Below are 22,025 nucleotides of genomic sequence, written 5' to 3' on the forward strand. Positions count from 1 at the left end.
TGTAGCCCAGACTAGTTTGAAATTCACTGTGTAGCAAAGGACGACCTTGAACTTCTGATCCTCCTGCCTCTGCCGTCAGTGTGCTAGGATTACAAGGGTGTGCCACAAAGTCTGGCTGAATCCTTACATTTAAATCACACACACACACACACACACACACACACACACACACACACACACAATCTTCAAAGTAGAACACTAATCTGTTTGGAGCAGAGAACACAGAGGTTCTAAATATCCAGCAACATATTGAAGATCACATGGCTAAAACTGGTGCTAAAGCCAGACTTTAGACACAAGAATGTTATCTAAGTCTTTGTGGTTAAGCCTTGTGTTCTAGCCACTCTGTTGCACCACCCTGTGAAGATCAGGTAATAGAAGTATGTTACCTCGCCCTCTCTGCAGGTAGCCCCTTTATGGCATAACTATGTGCAGGGACAAGAGGTGCCTCTGGCATTCCACATTCTCTCAGGCTTCTTTTCACACTACGTCCAGCTTTGCTCATCAGTCTGCCTGCAGCGCTCTTCTTTCACCTTGGGTTCTCGTTACCCTTCCCTCCTACTGCCAAGTACCAGACGAAGGGCAGCAGGTCTCACTTGATTATTTCTTGCTAATGCACAATGACTCCATTAAATAAATAAGCTACCTGCAATCAAAGTTTATTAGTAGATGCATAGGACAGCAGTGGAAACCAGCACCATACATTAACAGTGCCACATGCTCTCACTGTCAGTATGACTAAGCCTAAGATGGGAAATAGATTTAACCCAGCCAATCGCTCAGTCACTAAATTGTATTAAACGCACTGGGTTAGTTGTTGGGGTCGTTATGATGAATGTGTAGATATAGTTCTTGGCTCTTTCAGATTAAATTATAGTATAACTATATGTCTACATATATATAATTATACTATGATTAATTGGGAAGGTCTGCCAAGAAAACCTGAAATCTACCCCTTCTATAGAAGCGGCAATATTTGAACTAGATGTTACCGAACTTGATATAATTCTCTCCATTATGTTCAGCTGTAGAATGAATATAAACTCACGGTCTTAATCTGTTGGTCCCCTGCCCTTAACCAAGGCAATGACACTTGAACAAATGGCAAGGACGGCCATCATAAGGCAGCCCTGCACATAAAAATTCTACTCCCTGAGACCCAGGGTCCTAAAGATTGTGGATTAGTTGCAAACTACATATTTGGTGTATATTCTATATCAGAAGCAAGTGCTGGGGGCAGAGCAATCAATCAACCACTGCCATGGTGGAATTTGTATTTTGATTTTGATTTTTCTGGGGTTGGTGGTGCATACCTTTAGTTCCATCACTCAGAAGTCAGGGGCAGACAGATCTGTTTGAGATCAGCCTGGTCTACATAGTGAGTTCCAGGACAGTCAAAGTTATACATACATACACACACATATATACATACATACACACATACACAATACATACATACACACAATACATACATACATCATACATACATACACACATACATACATACACAATACATACATACATACATACATACATACATACATACATACATAAAAAGACTTTTATTTACACGTGTGTGTATTTGAGTCATAACACATATGTGCTGGTGTTTCAGAAGCCAGAAGAGGGTATGGGATCTCCTGGAGCTAGAGTTACAGGCATTTGTGAGCTGCCTGCTGTGTGTGCTGAGAACCCTTCTCTGCAAGAGCAGCATTGCTCTTAGCCACTCAGGGATCCCTTTAGTGCCTGAGCTTTGGTTTTTGTAAGCAATGTTGAGAGTAAGTAATAGGGACATTCAAGATAAGCATTTTGGTGGAAAGCTGGTGGGACATGGCGGTACACACCTTAAGATTCCAGGCCTTGGAAAGCTGAGGGATTAAAGAGTTCCCAGGGCCAAGTGGCTAGATCTGATTGCAAAAGGAAAGACAAGAGAAGGAGAGGGGGCGGGGGAAGGAGAAGGGGAAGAGGTAGGGAAAGGAGAAGGGAAAGGAGAAGGGGAAGGGGAAGGGGAAGGGGAAACATAAGGTCTTTCTAGCTATAGAAACAGTAGCTTCATTACCTCAGAGAGGAGGTGCAGGAGGTTCTGCTGTGTGTCTTGTTCTTCCTGAGGTTCTCCACTCTCCATATCGTCCACAAGAAGCTCGCTAGATTCTCTCTCAGGACTGCTTTCCTCTAGTTCATCAGCCTCTACATCTGCATCCTCACTGTCCTTCCAACTGCCCACATCAAGATCCAGACTGGAGTCCCAAGAGCTGAAGAGGGACCTGCAGTCATTGCTCAACTCAGAGTCATCAGGATAGTCTTGTCCAGAATCCAACCAAACCCACTCACACCCCACCTGTAAACACACAGAAAAATGCATTACTTTTTAAAAACAAATTCAATCAAATTAACACTCCCATTACACCCTTATCTCCCAGGTTCATAGAAATGCCTATCTATTAGGAGGCATAACAGCTAGCTAAAGGGAGACATTAGATAAAGATTTGTATGTCTTGGAAAAAAATAGCTTCATGTTTATATTACCCCATTTTTCAACTTGGATTTGTTCATACACCAAAAGAAGAATTAGAATATAGCTGGCTTAAAAGACTTGCTTTACCACAAATCACCCATAAACTCAAAGACAATAAACTTGATAAAAAGGGTTTCCTCGGGGCTGGGGATTTAGCTCAGTGGTAGAGCGCTTACCTAGGAAGCGCAAGGCCCTGGGTTCAGTCCCCAGCTCCGAAAAAAAAAGAACCAAAAAAAAAAAAAAAAAAGGGTTTCCTCAGGGTATACCAATTTTAACTTATTAATCATTAGTTTCAAAACACTCATGGTTACCTTTGGCATCCATCTGGTCTATCTGACTGTCAGAATAAAAACAGAAACACTTGTTTTATTCATTTGTTCATTCATTTATTTGGAAATTTTAAAGATTTTTTTTAACGTGGTGTGACTGTGTGTTTGAGTGAATGAATACATGTGCAGTCCATGGGGGCCAGAAAAGGAAGGGATTGGATCCCTTGCATTACAAGTGGTGGCAAGAACCTGATGTAGGTTCTGGGAATCAAACCCCGGTCTTCTGGAAGAACAGCAAGCACTCTTTCAACATGTCGATTCATCTCTCCAGCCAAAACACAGATTTTTACCACCTTCTCTTGTTCATTTCACTTCCTTTTTCTTTTTTTTTTCTTTTAGACAGGGTCTCATGTAGACTGACCTCACATTCAGTAGGTAGCTGAGAATGACCTGGTTTTATTTAGTGCTACAAATGGAATCCAGGGTTTCCCTGCAATGTTACATGACCTAGCTACATTCCTAGCATCTAGCTATAGCTTTCAACAAGTCTTCTTTTCTTGAGTTCTTGTGTGGTCTTCTGCTTGTCATTAGTTCCTTTAGAGTTGCACCTTTTTCCCTCTGTTCAAGTTACTCCCTTGGTTTTAAAAAAGGCTTTAAGTTACTGATTTTATATATATATATACACACACATGTACCTGAGTGAAATGTGGGGTCCTCGGATGCTGGATTTTAAGTTTTAAGTAGCCCAATGTGCTAGGGACTGAACTCAAGTTCTCTGGAATAGCAATACATACTCTCCATCCCACCCTCCCCACTTCCTAAAGTCTTATGTCTTCAAACTCAGAATGCTATTTAAGCTTTCTAGTGCTGGCTCAAATTGTACCAGCATGCCCTGCTTCCCGGCTCCCACCACTAGGTGGAGTGTCTGTCTCAACTGTACTTCTCATTGTCTCCTAATTTTTGCCCACAACCTTGGTAAGCTCCTGTATCAGCTTTTCTACCAACCACAAATTTATCCTTTAATGTACTATATCCACAAACAATTCCTACTTTTTCTTTTTAGATATGGTCTCAAACATGCAGCCCTAGCTAGTCTAGAACTACACGGGCCAGGCTGACTTGCCTGGAGATTCACTTGCCTTTGCATCAGCAGTGCTGGGATTAAAGTGTGAGCCCCGTGCTTAGAGCTTTCCAAATTCCAGTGCCCTGGTATTTGTAACGCATGTCAGTTTGTGGACTGCTTTGGTCTTTTTTCATATTCTAATTCCTGGACTGACTGAATCCTCTATTACCTCAAAGACTCACTTCTCCCTTAGCTTAACAAACTTTACATTTTTTTTTTCTTTTCTTTTTTTCGGAGCTGGGGACGGAACCCAGGGCCTTGAGCTTGCTAGGCAAGCGCTCTACCACTGAGCTAAATCCCCAACCCCCAAACTTTACATTTTCAAACTGGGTCTTGGGTATCTTGTGGTCTAAATCTTGCTAGGTAGCCAATACTCCTTTGAACTTATCCTCCATCTATCTGCTGAGTGCCAGAATTGCAGGCTTGGGTCACAATGGTAAATGAGGGGCTAGGGACAAATTCCAAGGCTTCCTCTATAAACTCTAAGCCACTTCCCAAGCCTCAATTTTATCAGCAGTTGTCTCTAGGGAGTAAGATCTACCATATCCTTTAGTTTGCATTCTTTTTTTAAGTGACAGGGTCTCACTAGGTAGCCTTGGCTAGCCTGGAACTCAAAAGAGATCACCTGCCTCTGCCTCTGGAATCCTGGAATTAAAAATGTACATCATCTAGGATTAAGGATCTTCTTCTTAAACCCTTTTCCTCAAGATAAAGAACTAAAGAATGCCCTATTCACTTTACTTTTAAAAAGGCTCATAATAGTTCATTTCACCACTGAACCAATTTTTTATTTAATAACAGAAATTAGAACTGAGATATTAACACATTTAAAAAATTCAATTACATTTGTGTGTGCACACATACACGTATATATATGAGAATGCACATGCCACTATGCATGGGAGGTCAGAGTCCACCTTGCAGGAATCAGTTCTTTCCTCCCACCATGTGGATTTCAGAGATCAGACTCAGGCGGTCAGGCATGTTAGCAGGTGTCTGAACCCACTGAGACACTATGCAGCCACACTAATACAGTGTTTTGAGATAATGGCTCCCTCTGTAGCCTAGGCTAGCTTCAAACTGTCAGTCATCCTTTTGCCTCAGTTTTCCAAGTGCTGGGACTATTGGTGTCTCCATGTTGTTTTCAAGTAATTTCTTTCTCCCAGTAATTGACAAGGAAACTAGCCAAGAGCTGTACCATTACACCATTGTACCAAAACACATTCCCCAAACTTAATAACCCTCAGAGATTAACCTTGCATTTGTTTGTTTTTTAAGCACTCTTGGCCCAGTGTGGTGCACACACCTGTAATCTAAGCAATTGAAAGTTCAAATTGAAAATTTTTGAGCTCTAGGCTAGCCTTATCAAAAAAGGGAGACTCCACCTCCAAATAACTAAATTAGTGCTGGACAGGCGTTCTACCTCTAGAAACATGGATAGCATGGGCAAAGACAGCACTGTCCTAAAACAGGACTGACAGACCGCTACCTTTGTCCATGCTCTAATTCCAAGAAACAGAGCCAGACCCGAAAACCTTAATGTTTCCCAAACATTCAAGAAGACTCCGGAAAACAGTCAAACAGTTCTTTTTTCACAATTAAGCCCTTTAAAAACACTAATTACGGCTTTGGTCTTGGTTACTTACCTCTGGTCAGTCATAGCAGGCAGCTTATGGACTACTTCTGAGCTCTAACAATCTTATCCCATATACACTCAGTTATCACGGTAAAGAAAACACATCTCAAACACAAAGGACACACCAAAGGCCAGAGTTTTCCTTCTGATTGTTATATACACACACTTCACAGGTTTATTATTATTTAAAAAAAATCTGTACACTTCACAAGACAGTACAAATTAGCTACAATCTGCTAGTTACACGTTAGGGCATTAACACAGCCCATGATTTCTGCCCTAAAACAGGCAACTGCGCTACTCCAACTCTCTGAAGAGAGATTTTCTCAACTCATGTCATGTGGCTTGGGAGCCTCCTCTTCTGTAACTCCGCTTCTGGACTCACTGCTCCTCAGCCTTTTGACTAAGATCAAGTGTGGAACTGAGCCGGGGCTCAGGCTATCCACACCTCATTTCTACTTCAGGCTCAGCTCAGAGGGCGGGCGTTCACTTCTTCATCTTCATATCCGCTTCGATGGCACAGCGGCGGCCCCTGGTTCCCCCATCCTAGACAACATCAGAGAAAGGAAGGAAACGTGAGCGAGCTGCTGACACAGGAAGAGACGAGGAACAACAGGAATGCTGGGGATTTGATTTCTTGGGGCAAAGAATCTGCAGAGAGTACCAAAGGGATGAGGTGGAAGGGATTTCCTGTTTTCCCACAGAGTGGCTAAAAGAACACTGGTACTTTGTGAGTGGAGCTGTGAGAGAGCTGTCTTCAAGGTCCTCCAAGTGCACCTGGGGCCCCACAGAATGACTATCAGTCATCCCACCCAGGCTCAACTGTGTGAAGTTAGAGGTAGAGAGAACGGAAGGTGGGAGAGGCAGAAAGGGCAGGATAGTGAGGTTCTTGGCTAACATACCTGTCCAGTTGATGGTCCCTACAAGAAAGGCCTTTCCTGCAGACTGACCCTGGCACTAGTTCCCTAGCACCTCCTGACAGTTGTTTTCCATGACATCAGGACAATCAGGCTTCATTCCATCTGCTGCTCTCTCCCTGCAGCCCAGCTCCTTCCTCTTGTGCAAAACTTTGCTGTCTTCCATAGAAAAAAGATCCTATTAACTGGCCTTGCAATAGCCAGCCACTCGAATGAGGCTCCAGAGTCACTGTTGCAGGCCAATAAGAAAGAATAGAGATCACGGTGTTCTGTTTGTGGTACAGGTCTACAGGCAAGATGAACTAGTGAACGCTTTTGCTGGACCAGACCAGTTTTGCATTTCCAATATGCAAGGATTAAAAAAAGTTTAGAACATAAAGTTGCCAAGAGCCAACAGTAAGAATAGAAATAACACCTTGCATTTGTGTAAGATTTTAATGATTTTTTTCAAGTTAGTTTCATAGCTTATTTTACCCTCACAACATCCCTGTGAGGTAGGCTGGACAGGCATCTCAATCTTACTTTTTTTTTAATTATTCTTTTTTTTTTAAAAGACTTGTTTTCATTTTATATGTATGGATGTTTTACCTACATGTGCATATGTGCATCACAAGTGTACAGTGCCTGTGAGGGCCAGAAAAGGGCTGCAAATTCCTTAACTGGAGTACAGGCAGTTGTAAGCCACCAGATGGTTACTGGAAACCCAACCCAGATCCTCTCCAAGCAGCAAGCATTCTTAACTTCTGAGTCACCTCTCTAGTATTCATTCCCTCCTGCTTTCTTTTGAGACAAGGTCTTACTCTGTATACTAGGTATGCATCGATTCTCCTGTTTCTCAACTCACAAGTACTTCTATCTCATAGATGAGAAGAATAAGGCCCTCAAAGGTTATCCAATGATCTTAGAACCGTATTGTTTTTGAGCAAGTTCTTTTCCTCACTTCATTGCTCTACCATGAACAAGGTCAGTCATTTAACCCATGGAATAAAAGAATAAAAGCCTTTGGGCTAGATCTATAATCCACAAGCTATTGTTGTAGCTGGTGGTCACTATTATTGAGATCTTAAAAAATTTTTTTTAATTATTATTATTGTATGTATGTGTAGGAGCACACATGCCACGGTGCACATGTGGAATTCAGAGGACAACTCTGTGGAGTGTTCTGTCTTCAGTGGGGTTCTGGGGGGTCAAATTCAGGTCAGCAGACTACCGTGGCAAGTGCCTGTATCCACTGCGTCATCTCACCTGCCGTTGCTACTCTGAGCTGTCTTCCATTTGTAAGTTAAGAATTGGTAAAAGGTGGAAGCAAGAAATGAGGAGCAGGTGCATCCTAGTTTCTACCCCAAGATCATTTCATATTTTAATCCTGTGATCTTAAAAGTCACCCCTCCCAAACCCCCTCCACACTCACACAGCAGAGACCAGAATGCACAAGACAAAGAGCTTCCAACTCAGTGGATAAAAAGAATTTCAAGACACTGCCACAGTCTGCACGTCGGATTTCCCATAGCCACCCAGGCCCAGCAGAGCTGAGAATCTCTCTGGCAACATCGCTGCTTGCAGCCATTCAATACTTACAAACAGAGAGAGAAGGAAGGCAGGAGAGCCCATGGGGACACTGTCCTGTTAGAGGACAAACAAATACTGATCAGGTTCCACAGAAACTCTCAGCCACAAGCACCCCAAACCTAAGCACAGAGACAAAGCACCATCCACACAGAACAAAGACAAAATTTAAAACTCAAGACAAAGAGGAAAGATCCCACAGCCATCTAGCCATATCTAGCAGCCAACTGCTGTGAGCTAATCCATCCCCCACCTAGAGGATTAATAATTCACTCATTCAGCTCAAACTATCTCCCATGTAACTGGGCCTCTCAGTCATAGCAGACGGTTAGACAGAAGCAAGCCACCACCATTCTAACATCTATGTGCACACCACTGGCTCACAGAAGGCTAGCAGCATTAGAGTAAATTAAGGATCTCTAGGTGTTTTGAACTTTACTTTGGTCTGCTCACCTTCTCTGAAGCATCTTGTTTTCGGGTAGAGTCTCTCCCCCGGAGACTTTTAGCACTGATTCCAGACTCAGATGTTTGCATAATCAACTGTGTGGCCAAGAATTGCTATAGGGAAAAGAAAAATGGGAGGTCATAAAGATTCAAACCATTAGGAAAGAATTACCACACTTCACATTTGATGAACAGAACTTATACAGTACTCTGCAATTCTTTTTGGCTTACTGTAAGAATTTTAGTTATTCCTAAAGAATCTAGAACGGAAAAGGTAACTTTAAAATAAGCCAAAGAGCCTTTAGCAATTAAGGTCACTTGACAAACTTAACCCTTTATACACTGATTTAAAAAACTTCAAAGAGGGGTAGATATAGTTTAGGTGGAATGGTGCTAGTCTAGCATACATGAAACCCTGGGCCTGATTCCTAACATGAATAAACTGGGTATGGTAGGGATGTGATATAGCTCAGAGGTACCATATTTGTGCAGCCTTGTGAAGCACTAGTTTATTAGATCCTTACCAACAAGAGCAGTAGCAACAACAAAAACCTTCAAAAGCTGAATTCATTTGCCCAAGAAAGATAATAATTAAAAAAAAAAGAGATTTATTTATTGTATGTATGTAAGTACACTGTAGCTGTCGTCCGACACACCAGAAGAGGGCGTCAGATCTCATTACAGATGGTTGTGAGTCACCATGTGGTTGCTGGGAATTGAACTCAGGACCTCTGGAAGAGCAGTCAGTGCTCTTAACCGCTGAGCCATCTCTCCAGCCCAAGACAGAATTTGTATCATAATTCTTCCATCAAACCAATCAAATCTACACAACTTCAATAAGAAAGAACATTGACCACTGTTCCTGATGCCTATTACAAGTAAAAGTCATCAATTCTTCCCTGCATTTCATGCTTACCGAACAGAAATGAGCATCAATGTACCTGGATCTGTTCCAAGACGTCTCTCTGCATCTCCACTGCCATGTGGTAGACATCATGGTCTGAGCTATTGTACATAACAGCGTTCTGGAACATCAGCATGATATCACGCTGAAACTCGGCTGTGCTGCGGATCAGTCCGTTTTCAATGTTTTTCTTTATAGTTGACAAATCCATAGGCCTAAATAAGTAAATAAAAAGGGTAATTGGCCATGGAAAGGAAGATTAACCTGAATTTCCAAATCTAGTATTACTATATAGCCCTGTTCATATATACCTTCAGTACCAAGATTTAAACATCAGTCCATTATAAAATTAGCATGTACTCAACTCCCCAAAAAGTCAATCTGCGTAATGGGCATCAAGAAAAGTAATGGCAGGTGTTAATTCACTGTTCATGATAATACAGCCACTGCAATCGGAGCCTCTAACAAGCTCAGCACTTGGGAGGCAGAAGTAGAAATGACTTTCTGTGAGTTTGAGGCTAGCTTGTTCTAGAGTTTTCCAGACCAACCAGGCTATATATAGTGAAACCCTGTCTCAAAACAAAACACCACCAACAAAAAACAAAACAAACACGAAAAAACCCACCCTTACTTTAGATGTACTACCTAAGGCAAAATTCCCTGAAGTGTACACAAATTGTAAGGCAGCTGTGGCGGGCGGTGGCTCACCTCTGCACAATGCTGTGGTAGCCAGGAGCTATGTCGTCTGTGACAGGCTGCAGGAACACATTGGCATACCTGTCCGAGAGAGAGAGAGAGAGAGAGAGAGAGAGAGAGAGAGAGAGAGAGAGAGAGAGAGAGAGAACAGCTTACTACTGATCTGCCCTCCAGAGGCAAGGAGAGCGTGTACTCCACGTAGCACAAGACACTAAGAATCCACACCGTCATAAGCCGTCACAGCCTACTCAAATAGTCTCCTAAGCTGACAGCGAGGAGCTGGCAATGCTGCTCACCGATGGTTGGCTGCAGCTCTCCATACAAGCATGATGGCTTTCTTCCATATTTTCTGAGCCTGAATTGCTTCTTGATCTTCACTGCACACGGAACTGAAATAGATACAAGAGTGCTACTAAGCACAAGGAAAAAAGTCCTGCTTCTCTTATTTGTTCCAAGGCTCAACAGTCTAATGCTTGCCTGCCTGCCTACCACTCAAGGGCTCCTGGGTTCAGTGCGGGGGTGGGGGGACTTGGGGGGGGTGTACACTGGGTGCTTCGTGCGCAAGTTTGCGCACACACTCGAGCACGCGCGCACACACACACACACACACATGCACACACACGCACACACATACACGCGCGCGCGCGCAGATGGACGGACGGACGGTGGGGTGTAGGGGTATGTCTGTAATCTCAGCACTCAGCAGCCTGGATGGAGTACGTAAGCCCACCTAAAAATCAAAAAGGGAGGAAGAATCGGACACTCACAACTGCGAGGAGGCGGGGCTGCTCGGGATGGAGTCGCCCAGAGTGTGTGACTGCAGTGTGGCATTATGTATACTAAAGCCATCATCGCTTTCGCTCACAGGGGGCTCGTTGTCCATCTCAGACAAATAGCCTTCGCCTTGATCCTCCTCCTTAGGCTCCTCCAGGCTAGCTGCTTCACTGACTCCATCCTCCTCCTCCTCCTCACCTGGAGCGTCCTTAGATATAAGGTGCATTAGTCAGCAAATGCAAGCAAAGCCCCCAGCAAGGTACTATTAAATGACATCTGTGTGGGGTTAGGTCAGCTCTAGAAATGGCCTCACACTGATTTGTGGCTGAGCCCCCTATCACTTATACTACCCTCTACTTAACTGACTGAGTCAGGTAACAATTTAGAACCTGGACAAAGAATAAAGCCCAGGATCTTTTTGAAAGGAAGGAAAAAAAAAAAAAAAAAGCTACTTACTTAAGACTAAGCTAAGAGGCGTTCCTTCTTTCCCCTTGCTCTTGAAAGGAACTCTGACCCTGGATACAAAGTCACCAAAAATAGTTTTATTTCATGTCTTTTCTGATGGAGCAAGCTCACCTCACATTACTTTAAATTTGTTACTACTACTTTAGTAATTCTAAAATGACACCAGATTATTCTCTTTCCATAGTCTAAATTATAATCTACTCCTCTATGCTCTTCCTGGCACCTCTACTCACTCCATTTTATTCTGGATGTATCATAACTTCTCTTGCATTACAAACAGAAAGGACTCCGTGATCTTTACAACTCTCACAGGGGAAGCACATATTGCTCTAGTACTCCCAGTAGGTTAGAATGGCCACTATGGCTTTTCTTCATGTAACTTCTTACCAGTTTTACCAGAAGATAAAGAAATGAATTTATGAATTTCTAAAATTCATTTAAAAAGGTAGTACTGTGGGAAAATCTAATCACATGGCAAGAAGAATAAAAAGAGTCTGAAATACCTTTATCTGGCTTCCAAAAATAGTCCCTGATTCTTCTTTCAATGAGTCTGCAGAGGAGAGAGAGACTGCCTGATGATTTTGCACCTTAGCCTTCCCCTTCCTACGGACCACGAGTCTCCCCTGCAGCTCTCCTTTCTTTCCAGGCTGTCCTGTCCTACCTCCTCTACTTGCCCACAACCCACAATCCCTGGGAAGTCAAAGGAAAAGAACTCAAGTTAGATACAGTTCAAACTTCCTGTCCTTTATTTACCTGACATTTCAAACTTGTGTTGAGTCTCTGCCTCTAAAGGATCTTCAATAGGATTTGAGCCATGTGATGGAGACAACATGCTTTCAGGGGACGCCTGAAGACCAAAAAAGAGTAAGTGCCCTAGTTACTGACAAACTGTCAAAGCTCCCACACTTCTATTCTCCAGTGTCGATGAGACCACAGAAGAAACCCCAGTGCCTACCCGTCTCCCATCTTAAAGCTTACTGCAGAAGGACAGGGCCAACACGGCACTGATCACGGCCTGTGGCTTTGGGTGTGTGCCACATGTCGGAACTCAGGAATTCAAGCATCCAAGCTCTTACTTCCTGCCTAAGTCCCAGCCCGCCCCCTTTCTTCCCAGCCCATCTGTGTTCAATACCTCTGTCTTCACAGCCGGAAGTGGCCTTTCCTCGCCTTTCCCACTGGAAACGTCTGCCTCACCCATCTCTCCAGCTGCAGAACTTCTAGGTTCCTCATCTAAGTCTTGACTCCTGAGTTCTGGTGGCTCCAAACTTGGGACTGGACCAACTCCAGCTACGATCTCAGCCCCGGACATGCCTGGCTCTGGCTCTGTAGGTTCCACCTTTATCTCAACACCTGAATCCCTGATGTCCACCAGTTCATGGATCCCTTTGGTTTCTGACTCCTCGAAGTCTAGCCTCTCTTGTTTGACTGTCATCTCTGGTGCTGGAAGAGGCACTGGCTTGTCCCGCTCCTGCTGGATAGGGTGCTCCCAAGGGCCAGGCAGGGACTGAGGATCATCATTTTCTTCACAGAACGACAATGCTGCTTCTACAGCTGCCACATCCAGCACTTCAGGGTGGTCATCCACCTGCCCCACAATATACAAGTTGTTGAGAACACAGGAAAGGCCAAGTCGTGCGGTCTAACAGCTCAGAGTGAGATGCTGAGTCCGCAGCGGCTTTCTACCCTTCCCCTTCGTGGGACAGCAAGTGCACACAGCTGTGCTACACACACCAGTAAGGGCAGTGGAAAGGAAGGGATGTAGTGCATCAGACCACAAAGATGAGAAAGCAGAAAGACAAAGACAAGAAGAGTGGTACCCAGGAGACTTTTTAGGATTTTGCTAAATAGTTACCTTGTCCTCAATGATGGCAATGATGTCTCCAACTGTTTCAAAGTCCAACTCTTCACCTGTGTAAGACACAGCAATATCCATCTTTTCAGCCAGATCTAAATCTTCCTTCCCATCTATGCTTGGAGCCTTTGATCCACCAGGAGCCTCTGCTACTCCTGAGCGGAAACACTCTTCTTTGATGGAATTAATGATCATGGAGATTTCACTGCTATCCATGGAAACAGTCACAGTCTGTGGATCCCCCACGGCTTCCAGGGGAACACAGGGCTCAGGCTGGCTCACTGATGAACAAAAAGAAAAGGCAACTTAGAAGCTTATCCAGTACTAAGTGACCACCCAGAGACCATACCAGAACTGTAGACACTAAGGTCAAAAGCGTACTTCTGCCCATGTTTTCTCCTCCCTCGTCTCATTTACAAAGTAAAGTGAGAATACAGTCTCAAGCCTGCTTATGTTTCTGCACTTAACCTGCCCCACCCAACCACAAGCACACCCACTTCCACCCTTGTTTCCTAAGGATAAAGATGGTCCAAGTCAAGGAGAACAGAGGGGTCTATCTGATGGGAGGTCATGGTCTTGGCCATCTTTCTCTAAAGTTTGGTCCAGTGGCTGCTCAGGGCGTGGGTCAGGGACGCACCTGGAGCTACACTTTCAGGAGTGGAGACAGCCGGAGCAGAGGACGGTGCTGGCAGCGCAGGCATCATGACAATGGTAGCCTGGGACACAGACTCTACAGGGGGTGGCACAAGCTTAACTGGAGGCTCACTGGCAACAGTAGTGAAGGAAGGAAGAGGAGTGGAGAACTGTGTGGGACCAGCTTCTAAAAGCCGGGAGAGAGTGGGAGCACCTGACAGATAAAGAAGTACACAAAATGAGGGCAGACAGCACATGAACAAGAAGCAACAGCCACTCTAGGACTTAATTAAGAATTTTTTCAAAGAACAAAAGTAAATTCTGTGTTGAATAAGATATCACTTACACCCCTCCTTTCTTTAACATTACCTAAGGTCTTCCAAGATAGGAACGAACCCAAGTGCCAGTATACACTGTACATACTAAAGATGGGTGGTCATTTTCTCTGAACAAAAAGAAGCAGTCACTGACCATAAAATAAAACCACTGGTCTGACAGGCAAGAGGCTAAAGAAGGATAGGTCAATGACTACAGAGCAAAATCCTGAAGAGCGTGAGGTCCACATCAAGACCTTGTCCCCAAAAACCAAACAAACAAGCAAAAAGACAAAAACAAAAAACACACAAAAAACTGCTGAGATTCACTGCCACTTCTGCTGAGATTCAGCACACTGTATACCGCCCAAGCTCAAAATATTAATCAAATACCCATCTCTAGTGTTTATGTTATTACTATTTTTGCTTCACATTTTCTGTTATTTAATTTTTAACACATCCCTGTGAAGTACATATGCCACCATCAGTAAAAAAAGAAAACTGAGTCTCAAGAGTTAGGATGCCTCTCCAACGTAACAAAACCAATAAATGTTACAGATCTGAGGTTCAAACTAGGTTTTGGGTTCTAAATCTCTTACCCTTATTTTATAATCTCCAGGGTCTCTAGCATCTTTCCATAAATTTATAAGCACTAATATATTGTCAACATTAATAAAATAGGAGAGTCTCAATAGTTATCTATTCAAAGTCACGAGATCAAATAGTATAGAAGACTCGAGATTCAAGCCCAGATCTCCAGTCCTCAACCTCCTTCCTTATTTCATCACCTCACAGACCTTTGGCAAATTTCCACATTTTGCAAGACACAAAGAAATACCTTCACTAGGAACTTTACTGTTTCTTTGATCATCACCTATATGTGGTAGAGCTATCAATATTTTACACATGCAATGGATCAATAATCTCAAATACTACATTGTTTAATAGAAAACTATCTCCAAAACAAAGTCTGAAAACTGCAACTGGTTCTGTGTACAAAGCCTGAAGAGCATAGACAGTGACTTACCTGAGGCAGCGGGGGAGGCTGCCACTGCACTGGTTGCTGGCTGTATGTCCCCACCATGGATCATGGGAAGAACCCCGCCTACCTCCAGGAGAACCCCTGTGCTGCTCAGATGGCCAGAGGGCACGGGCATTTCACTCTCATTCACCTATGGGGAAGAACAGAGGCCAAGGCTATTCTCAAGCTCTCTCACTATTGCTTTCCCCAAAACAAAACAAAAAACCACACTCCAGAAGTCAACCAAACCTCTTGAAACTAAATCCTAGTATCCACAGAAAATAATTCAAGATAGAAGGGAAATTCTAAACTATAATGTTCAGAACTTAAGTGTCAAGAGTTCTCTAGGGGAAGAAAACCACAATGACTTATCATTCAGATACTGTAGGATCCATGGATCAACTTAATGCATTTTTTTAAGTTAACCTTTAACTACGATATTTTTTTCCTGTTTTCTTTTTTCTTATTCTTTTTTAGGTTGCTGTTTTTTTTTCCCCCAAGTCTTTTTTTAGGGCCCAGGCATTCCCTTCCAAGTACTAAATCACCACAGCTCTCAAACACCCACAGAAGTCTCCATACCAGTCTGGGGCTAGTAGGCAGGAGGCTGCCCTTCTTCAAGAGCTCTGACAGCAGAGGGGAGGGGGGTGGAGTTGCTTTCTGTCCAAGCATCTTTTTCTGGGGTGAATCATCTGTTACTGGGGTCATGGGGGCTTCTAAGGGTGCAGAGCCTGGAGGAAGGGTGTCAGGAATCCCAGGAAACGAGGTGACTGGGGTACTCGGCAAAGTCCCAGGGGTTACCTAAGAGACAACAGAGAGCCTTTATCTGACTTTTCAAACTATGGAAGGTTCCCTACTAATCTGGACAGGTTAGTGTGTCTATTGTTTTATTAGTTCTGAATAGAAATGACCAGAAACCGTCTACTCTTCCTACCCACAGTATTTTCTCTTCTACTCACTCTAACCCACAACCCAATTATTCCGTCCAACCTGTTATTCTTAAACTCCATTAACACTTTTATATTCATAAAGAAATGGTCTCTTTCTTCATCAGAAATTTTATAAGACTAAATACATTGACAAATAATTCACATAGTCTTTTACCTATCTCTCAACAAGTCAGAATTCTCAACACTTTTCAGTCCATTTATGTTAGAAGAGTGTGTAAGAAACTAAGTCTTTAGCGTTTTTGACCAAGAGATGTTGCTTCTAGGCAAAAAGTGTGGTTTCCTATTATTCAGCTCTCTGCTGGCTATTGTCCCTTTGCAAATCAATTTCAATAAATGCAAATACACTCACTCCAGAGGTAGCCTCTTCCATAGTGGTTGGAGTCAAGTCTCCAAGTGGATAATCACCTCCTGGGGAGGCGGAGTCTATAGGGGAGCGGACCATCACAGTTGGCAACCTTCGAGGAGGTGTTTTCACTGCTTGCCGAGCTAGAACATGAGCAACAGATGAAATCTTCAGGACTAAATAAGTGAAACCAGCCACTGTTATACCTTGAAGTAGTGATTAGAAATATTTTTTAGTTTAGTTTTTCAAACTAAGGGCAACTCTCACACTAAACAAATTAACTACTTAACTATTTCAAAGGTCCTTGTTGTAGTAAATGGTTTACATACTTCTCAATATCTTCTTCAGCAACTTAAGATTATGCTTTTTTTTAAAAAAAAGATTTATTTATTTATTCATTTTATGTATGTGGGTACACTGTCTCTGTCCTCAGACACACCAGAAGAGGGCATTGGATCCCATTACAGATGGTTGTGAGCCATCATGTGGCTGCTGGGAATTGAACTCAGGACCTTGGGAATAGAGAGCAGTCAGTGCTCTTAACCGCTGAGCCACCTCTCCAGCCCAAGATTATGCTTTTAAAAAGAGGAAAAGACCTCATTGGTTCACACCATGTAGTCTGTCTTACAGTTGCTAAGACTTAAGTTTGTCCCCTACCTCACCACCCAAAGCTGTCTGAGATGGAATTCTTGATCCCACCTCCTTCCTGGATTCAAATCCCAAATTCTGGGATTACAGGTATGCACCACTATATCTGGCTTTCCTTTTCTTTGGGGGGGGGGGCTTTGGGGGGGGTGTCTCACAATGTAGTCCTCCCTAGCTGGCCTGAACCTTCTTTTTGCCTTAACCTTCCAAATGTTAGGAATAAGGCTGTGTACCACCTCACTCCACGTTTGACCTTCTATTGGCCTCTGAGTTCTAGAACCTTAATTAAGGTTAATAAGATGGTTCAGTGGTAAAGGTTCTTGCTATGAAGACTGATGATCTAAGGCCAATTTCAGGAAACCACTTGGTAGGAGAGAATGGACGTTTACAACTTGTCCACACATACCAATCACACTTAAGCTGTGCTTCCACTTCCAAACAAAGGAAAAAAAAAAAAAGAAGAAGAAAATGAAAGCTCGGTGGTGGCGGCGTACTTGGGAGGCAGAGACAAGTGGCTCTTTGAGTTGGAGGCCAGCCTGGTCTACAAACAAAGTGTGTTACAGTACAGCCAGGGCTAAACAGAGAAACCCTATCTTGAAAAGAAAAGAAAAAAAAATATATAAAGAGAATAAAAAATAAAACAGTAAATTTTGTTCAGTCTACCATTACCATGTGTGTGAGTCCTATAAGTAAACTGTAGACCTAGAGAGTATGAGAGACCTCATTTTTTGAAGTATTTCTTCTTGAACATAAAAGATGGTTTATTGTGGTAGAAAAGAGAACAGGAATGGTTCCGTTCTCTGTAGTTGTTTGTTGTGCTAGAGACCAAGTCTCATGCGTGCTAGGCGAGGGTGTACTACTGGGCTCCACACTCACCGGGAGGGACAAACACTTTATGAAACTTCTGTGCACATGCACACAATAAATCTGCAGGTATTTCCTGTTCCCTGCCAGTTTGCTCCATAGATTGAGCATTAACGTTCTCTCAAATGTTAGAACAGGTAAAGTTTTAACTGCCTTATAATTTAGCAATCAGTCAGGAGCCTAAGAGAGTGGGCTTGAACCATAGTCTACGATTGGGAAAACACGGGACATGACAAAACTAGTTAACGGAAAATACAAAGATGAAAGAACTGATGTCAGCTTCTGACACTTGTGAAAGCCATCCAGTACAGTGGCCTTCCTTCTGATAATAAAAGCTTGCTTATCTAATGCCACCTGCAGCTCTAACTTGAGCAGGCATGTACAAGACCCTCAGTTCAATCCCTAGCAGAAAAACAAAAAGAATGTTTTGGGGAAAAAGGAGGGGCATGATACATTTTGCAAGTTAACATCAGCTAGTATAGTAGATTAAACATTAGAAAGCATTCAACAGCTAAGTTTCCACTGTGCAGTGGCCATCACATCCAATTGTCATTAGCATGCAGAACCGCATGGTCACGTGTTAACTAACAGAAGCACTAAAGTAAACTATAAATGCAGCTCACCCTGGTATGCAGCATCTGTGGCCTTCCTTTTTACTTCAGCCTCTTCCTCCTCCAATTTCTTTTTCCTAAAAAAGGAACGGAGTTGAGTATGTCCACCAGCTCTGGCTTTCTCCACAGTTCCCAATGCACCAGAAAACGGCGCTCTGACAGACACAGATGGAACCTACATTGCAATGTCACTGCAGAGCTCATCCAGTCTGCTGTCCATGTGCCCGGCTTGAATTAGTTCTGCATCTCTTTTCAGACGCCTATAGAAACAAAGAGGCAGAGAGCAGTTCTCTTCACAATCTCTTAGTTTATAAAATCTCTGTGTTTAAGACAGGGTCTTCCTCTGTAGCTCAAGCCAGGCTCACACTTATAGAACTTTCCCTGTTTTGGTCTCCCAAATGTTGGGACAAGCATGAGCCACCACACCCTTTTATTAATTTATTGGTGTATATGTGCACATACAAGTACAGGCGGACACATTCCACAGTACATGAAGTCACAGGTTCTCTCCTTCCACCTGACTGAAGCACAGTCGTCCCCTTTCATCTCTGCCACTGAGCTGTGTAGTCACCACCGACTATAACCCACATTTAGAGCTTCTTACTTGTGGTATCAAGGAACCTTTTCATTTTAAACTCCTGAGTAGCTGCTACAGACACACCATGCACCCAGCATTTTAACTCGATTTCTCTCTCTCTTTTTCTTTTTGGTCTTTTGAGACAGGGTTTATCTGTGTAGCTCTGACTGTCCTAAAACTCACTCTGAGGACCAGGTTGGTTTTGAACTCAAGAGATCTTCCTGCCTCTGCCTCCTAACTATTAGGATTAAAAGCATCTGCCATCACAGAGGATGATGGATCTCCAGCTTAATCTATAGATAGAGAGAGATCAGGCCAGCCAGGACATACAGTAAGACCCTGTCACCCACAAACACCAACTTCATCTTGTGTGTACCAGAAGTCAGCCTTTATGTCTTTCCAACACCACCCCCAAATCACCCAATAACTACCTGTATCTCTCCTGTGTCTCCTTTATGACTTTCTTCAGTTCCTCAACTCTCTCAGCAGTCAGTTTGCGAACAATAACATCTTCAACAGTTTCTACCACTTCTCCCTTTTCACCCCGTTTTCGTCTGTGGAAAATCAAACAATAAATACAAATTTAAGAGGTCATTTGTTTCCAGTTGTATTCTTTGAGCTTTTTCTACCATTTAATCATAAATAACACCTGCTATACTTTTCTCACCCAATAAGATATATTTCCACAGTGAACACTTCCCAACCAAACAGAGTTTATACTCACTTTGGAGTCTCAGTAGTCTCTAAGAGCTCAGAATACTGAGAAGCACAATGCTATAAAAGGAAAGAAGAAACATGTGATAAGCAAGCTCGGAAAGAGGTTTCAACAACAGAATAACAAGACTTAGTAAAGAAAGCTATTTAAGATTGTGAAGTTTTAGTTGGTCATGGTGGGAGGTAGAGGCAAAGGATCTCTGAATTCAAGGTTAGCCTGGTTTACACAGTGAGTTCTATGACCACCAGGGAAACATAGTGAAACCCTACTTCAAAGGACTCACTGTGTGTCTGGGACTGGTAAAATGGCTCAATGAGTAAAAAAGTATTTGCTATGAGACACAACTTGAACTCAATTCCCAGAAACCAGGATAAGAGAAAACTGATTCCCAAAAGTTATCCTCTGACCTTGATACATGCACACACAAAACTACTACTAAATTTAAAAAAAAAAAGAAAAAGAAAAAAAGAAAAAAAAAAGCATTTTCTTTTGTTTCTAATTTTGGTAATTTAAAAAATATTTTACTTATTAAGTTTAAATTTTGTTAAATTAAAATTTTATTTTTTGTCTTTGTACCTATGTATGCCTGCATGAATTTATGTGCACCATCTGCCTTCAGACACACCAGAAGAGTGCATCGGATTCTATTTCAGATGGATATGGTTGCTGGGAATTGAACTCAGGACTCTGGAAGAGCAGTCAGTGCTCTTAATTGCTGAGCCACCTATCTTTCCAGCTCTCCTTCAGTTTTCTTGAAGCTGGGTTTTGTTATGTAGCCCTGGTTGGCTTGAAATTCAGCATGTAAACCAGGCTAGTCTCACACATGTTGACATGCTCCTGCCTAGCTCCCAACTGCTAGAATTACAGGTATGTACCAATACACCCAGCTTATAGCATTATAAGTTATTTTCCCCTTCATGATATAGAAAACCTTGTAAGCAACAAGACAAAACCTGGTAATTAACCAATTTCATATTCCAGTGAGTATAAAAGAAAATCTGATTGGTAACTTACTTTTTGAGAGAACCAGTCTGGAGGCCGGCCAGGTTCAGCAAAGGGCTTGATTGCTCTGCTAACTGATACCCTACAAAATGAGAAAAGCCTTGAGGTACACTGAACTCAAAGTTTACAGATCACATAGAATAAAGAATTGTTACTAAGAAGTATTAGAATACCTTTCCTTTATTAACTCTGTCTACCTACTTTTCAGAGGTTCACTCACGCATTAGGGAAGTGCTCCCCCACAGCTATACCTCTAGTTCTGGAGTACCTGACGTATTTAACTATTTAAAAAGCAATACAGGGGCTGGTGAAATGGCCCAGTGGGTAAGACATTTGCTGCCAAGCCTGACCCTAACTCCACCCTGGATCCTACAACCTACTGTATCTCAGGGTAGGACCATCGACTCCTACATTTCTTCTCCAACCTCCACACCACCCAAAGTGGTTTGCATACAGCAATATACACATAGATACACAATAAATAAAAATGCAACGTTAAATCTTTAATGAACTCTTAAAATTAGCTTTTCCATCATCCCCTGTGAGAAACCAGTACCGATACTTTTTTTTTTTTTTTGTTCTTTTTTTTCCGGAGCTGGGGACCGAACCCAGGGCCTTACGCTTCCTAGGCAAGCGCTCTACCACTGAGCTAAATCCCCAGCCCCACCAGTACCGACACTTAATATATCTTTCTTTTAGGATTGCTTTTTGTGAAGCCTACACCCCACTCTCACTTTTCCTTCTGAATAATCCCTTTCTCTCTAAACCCTCAATGTGAAACTGTATTTAAATACCTTTATTAACACTTAATTTTTTTTTTTTTAAGAAGATGGAACAGCCCTGGCTGACCTGGAACTCCTTTTGTAGCCCTGGCTGGTCTTCAACTTACCTCAGAATCCTGCAGGCAAGGGTTAAAAGCATGAACCACCATGCTCAGCTGTTTTTAAGCATTTTTTTTGACTATGTACAATATATATTTAGGATTCTAACAAACAGGAGAGCTAGACAGGAGAACTATCAGAAGTTTGAGGCTATCCTGAGCTACATAATGAGTATCAGACTAGCCAGTATCAGACCTTGTATTCATTGCCATATCCCCCAACCCACAACCCTTGCCCAAAAATCACCTGAGTATTGGTACTGGTCTACAGGGCCAGCTAGACAGTCAAGGCAACAAAGTAAAACCCTATGT

At 42.7% G+C, this 22,025-nt stretch overlaps 1 protein-coding gene across 44 annotated transcripts in view; it reads right to left on the minus strand.

The window, feature by feature from the left end:
• Window positions 1-22,025, minus strand: part of Brd8 (bromodomain containing 8) — a 48,382-nt gene that overhangs the window by 17,524 nt on the left and 8,833 nt on the right. For 4 of the 44 annotated variants that reach the window (XM_087592490.1, XM_087592485.1, XM_087592497.1 and 1 more), the window contains 19 exons: window positions 20,846-20,915; window positions 19,841-19,890; window positions 19,548-19,670; window positions 18,719-18,799; window positions 18,552-18,616; window positions 16,426-16,562; window positions 15,136-15,280; window positions 13,799-14,008; window positions 13,162-13,442; window positions 12,442-12,894; window positions 12,063-12,156; window positions 11,813-11,859; window positions 10,838-11,052; window positions 10,367-10,459; window positions 10,083-10,151; window positions 9,412-9,589; window positions 8,480-8,584; window positions 8,039-8,083; window positions 2,060-2,338 (listed from right to left, as the gene is read on the minus strand). In XM_087592490.1, the coding sequence (XP_087448616.1) occupies window positions 2,060-2,338; window positions 8,039-8,083; window positions 8,480-8,584; window positions 9,412-9,589; window positions 10,083-10,151; window positions 10,367-10,459; window positions 10,838-11,052; window positions 11,813-11,859; window positions 12,063-12,156; window positions 12,442-12,894; window positions 13,162-13,442; window positions 13,799-14,008; window positions 15,136-15,280; window positions 16,426-16,562; window positions 18,552-18,616; window positions 18,719-18,759 (2,457 nt within the window). In that variant the 5' untranslated portion in view covers window positions 18,760-18,799; window positions 19,548-19,670; window positions 19,841-19,890; window positions 20,846-20,915. 44 annotated transcript variants of the gene reach the window in all.

Source organism: Rattus norvegicus, chromosome 18 (assembly GCF_021556685.1).
Source record: "Rattus norvegicus strain SHRSP/BbbUtx chromosome 18, alternate assembly SHRSP_T2T, whole genome shotgun sequence".
Classification (NCBI taxonomy): Eukaryota; Metazoa; Chordata; class Mammalia; order Rodentia; family Muridae; genus Rattus; species Rattus norvegicus.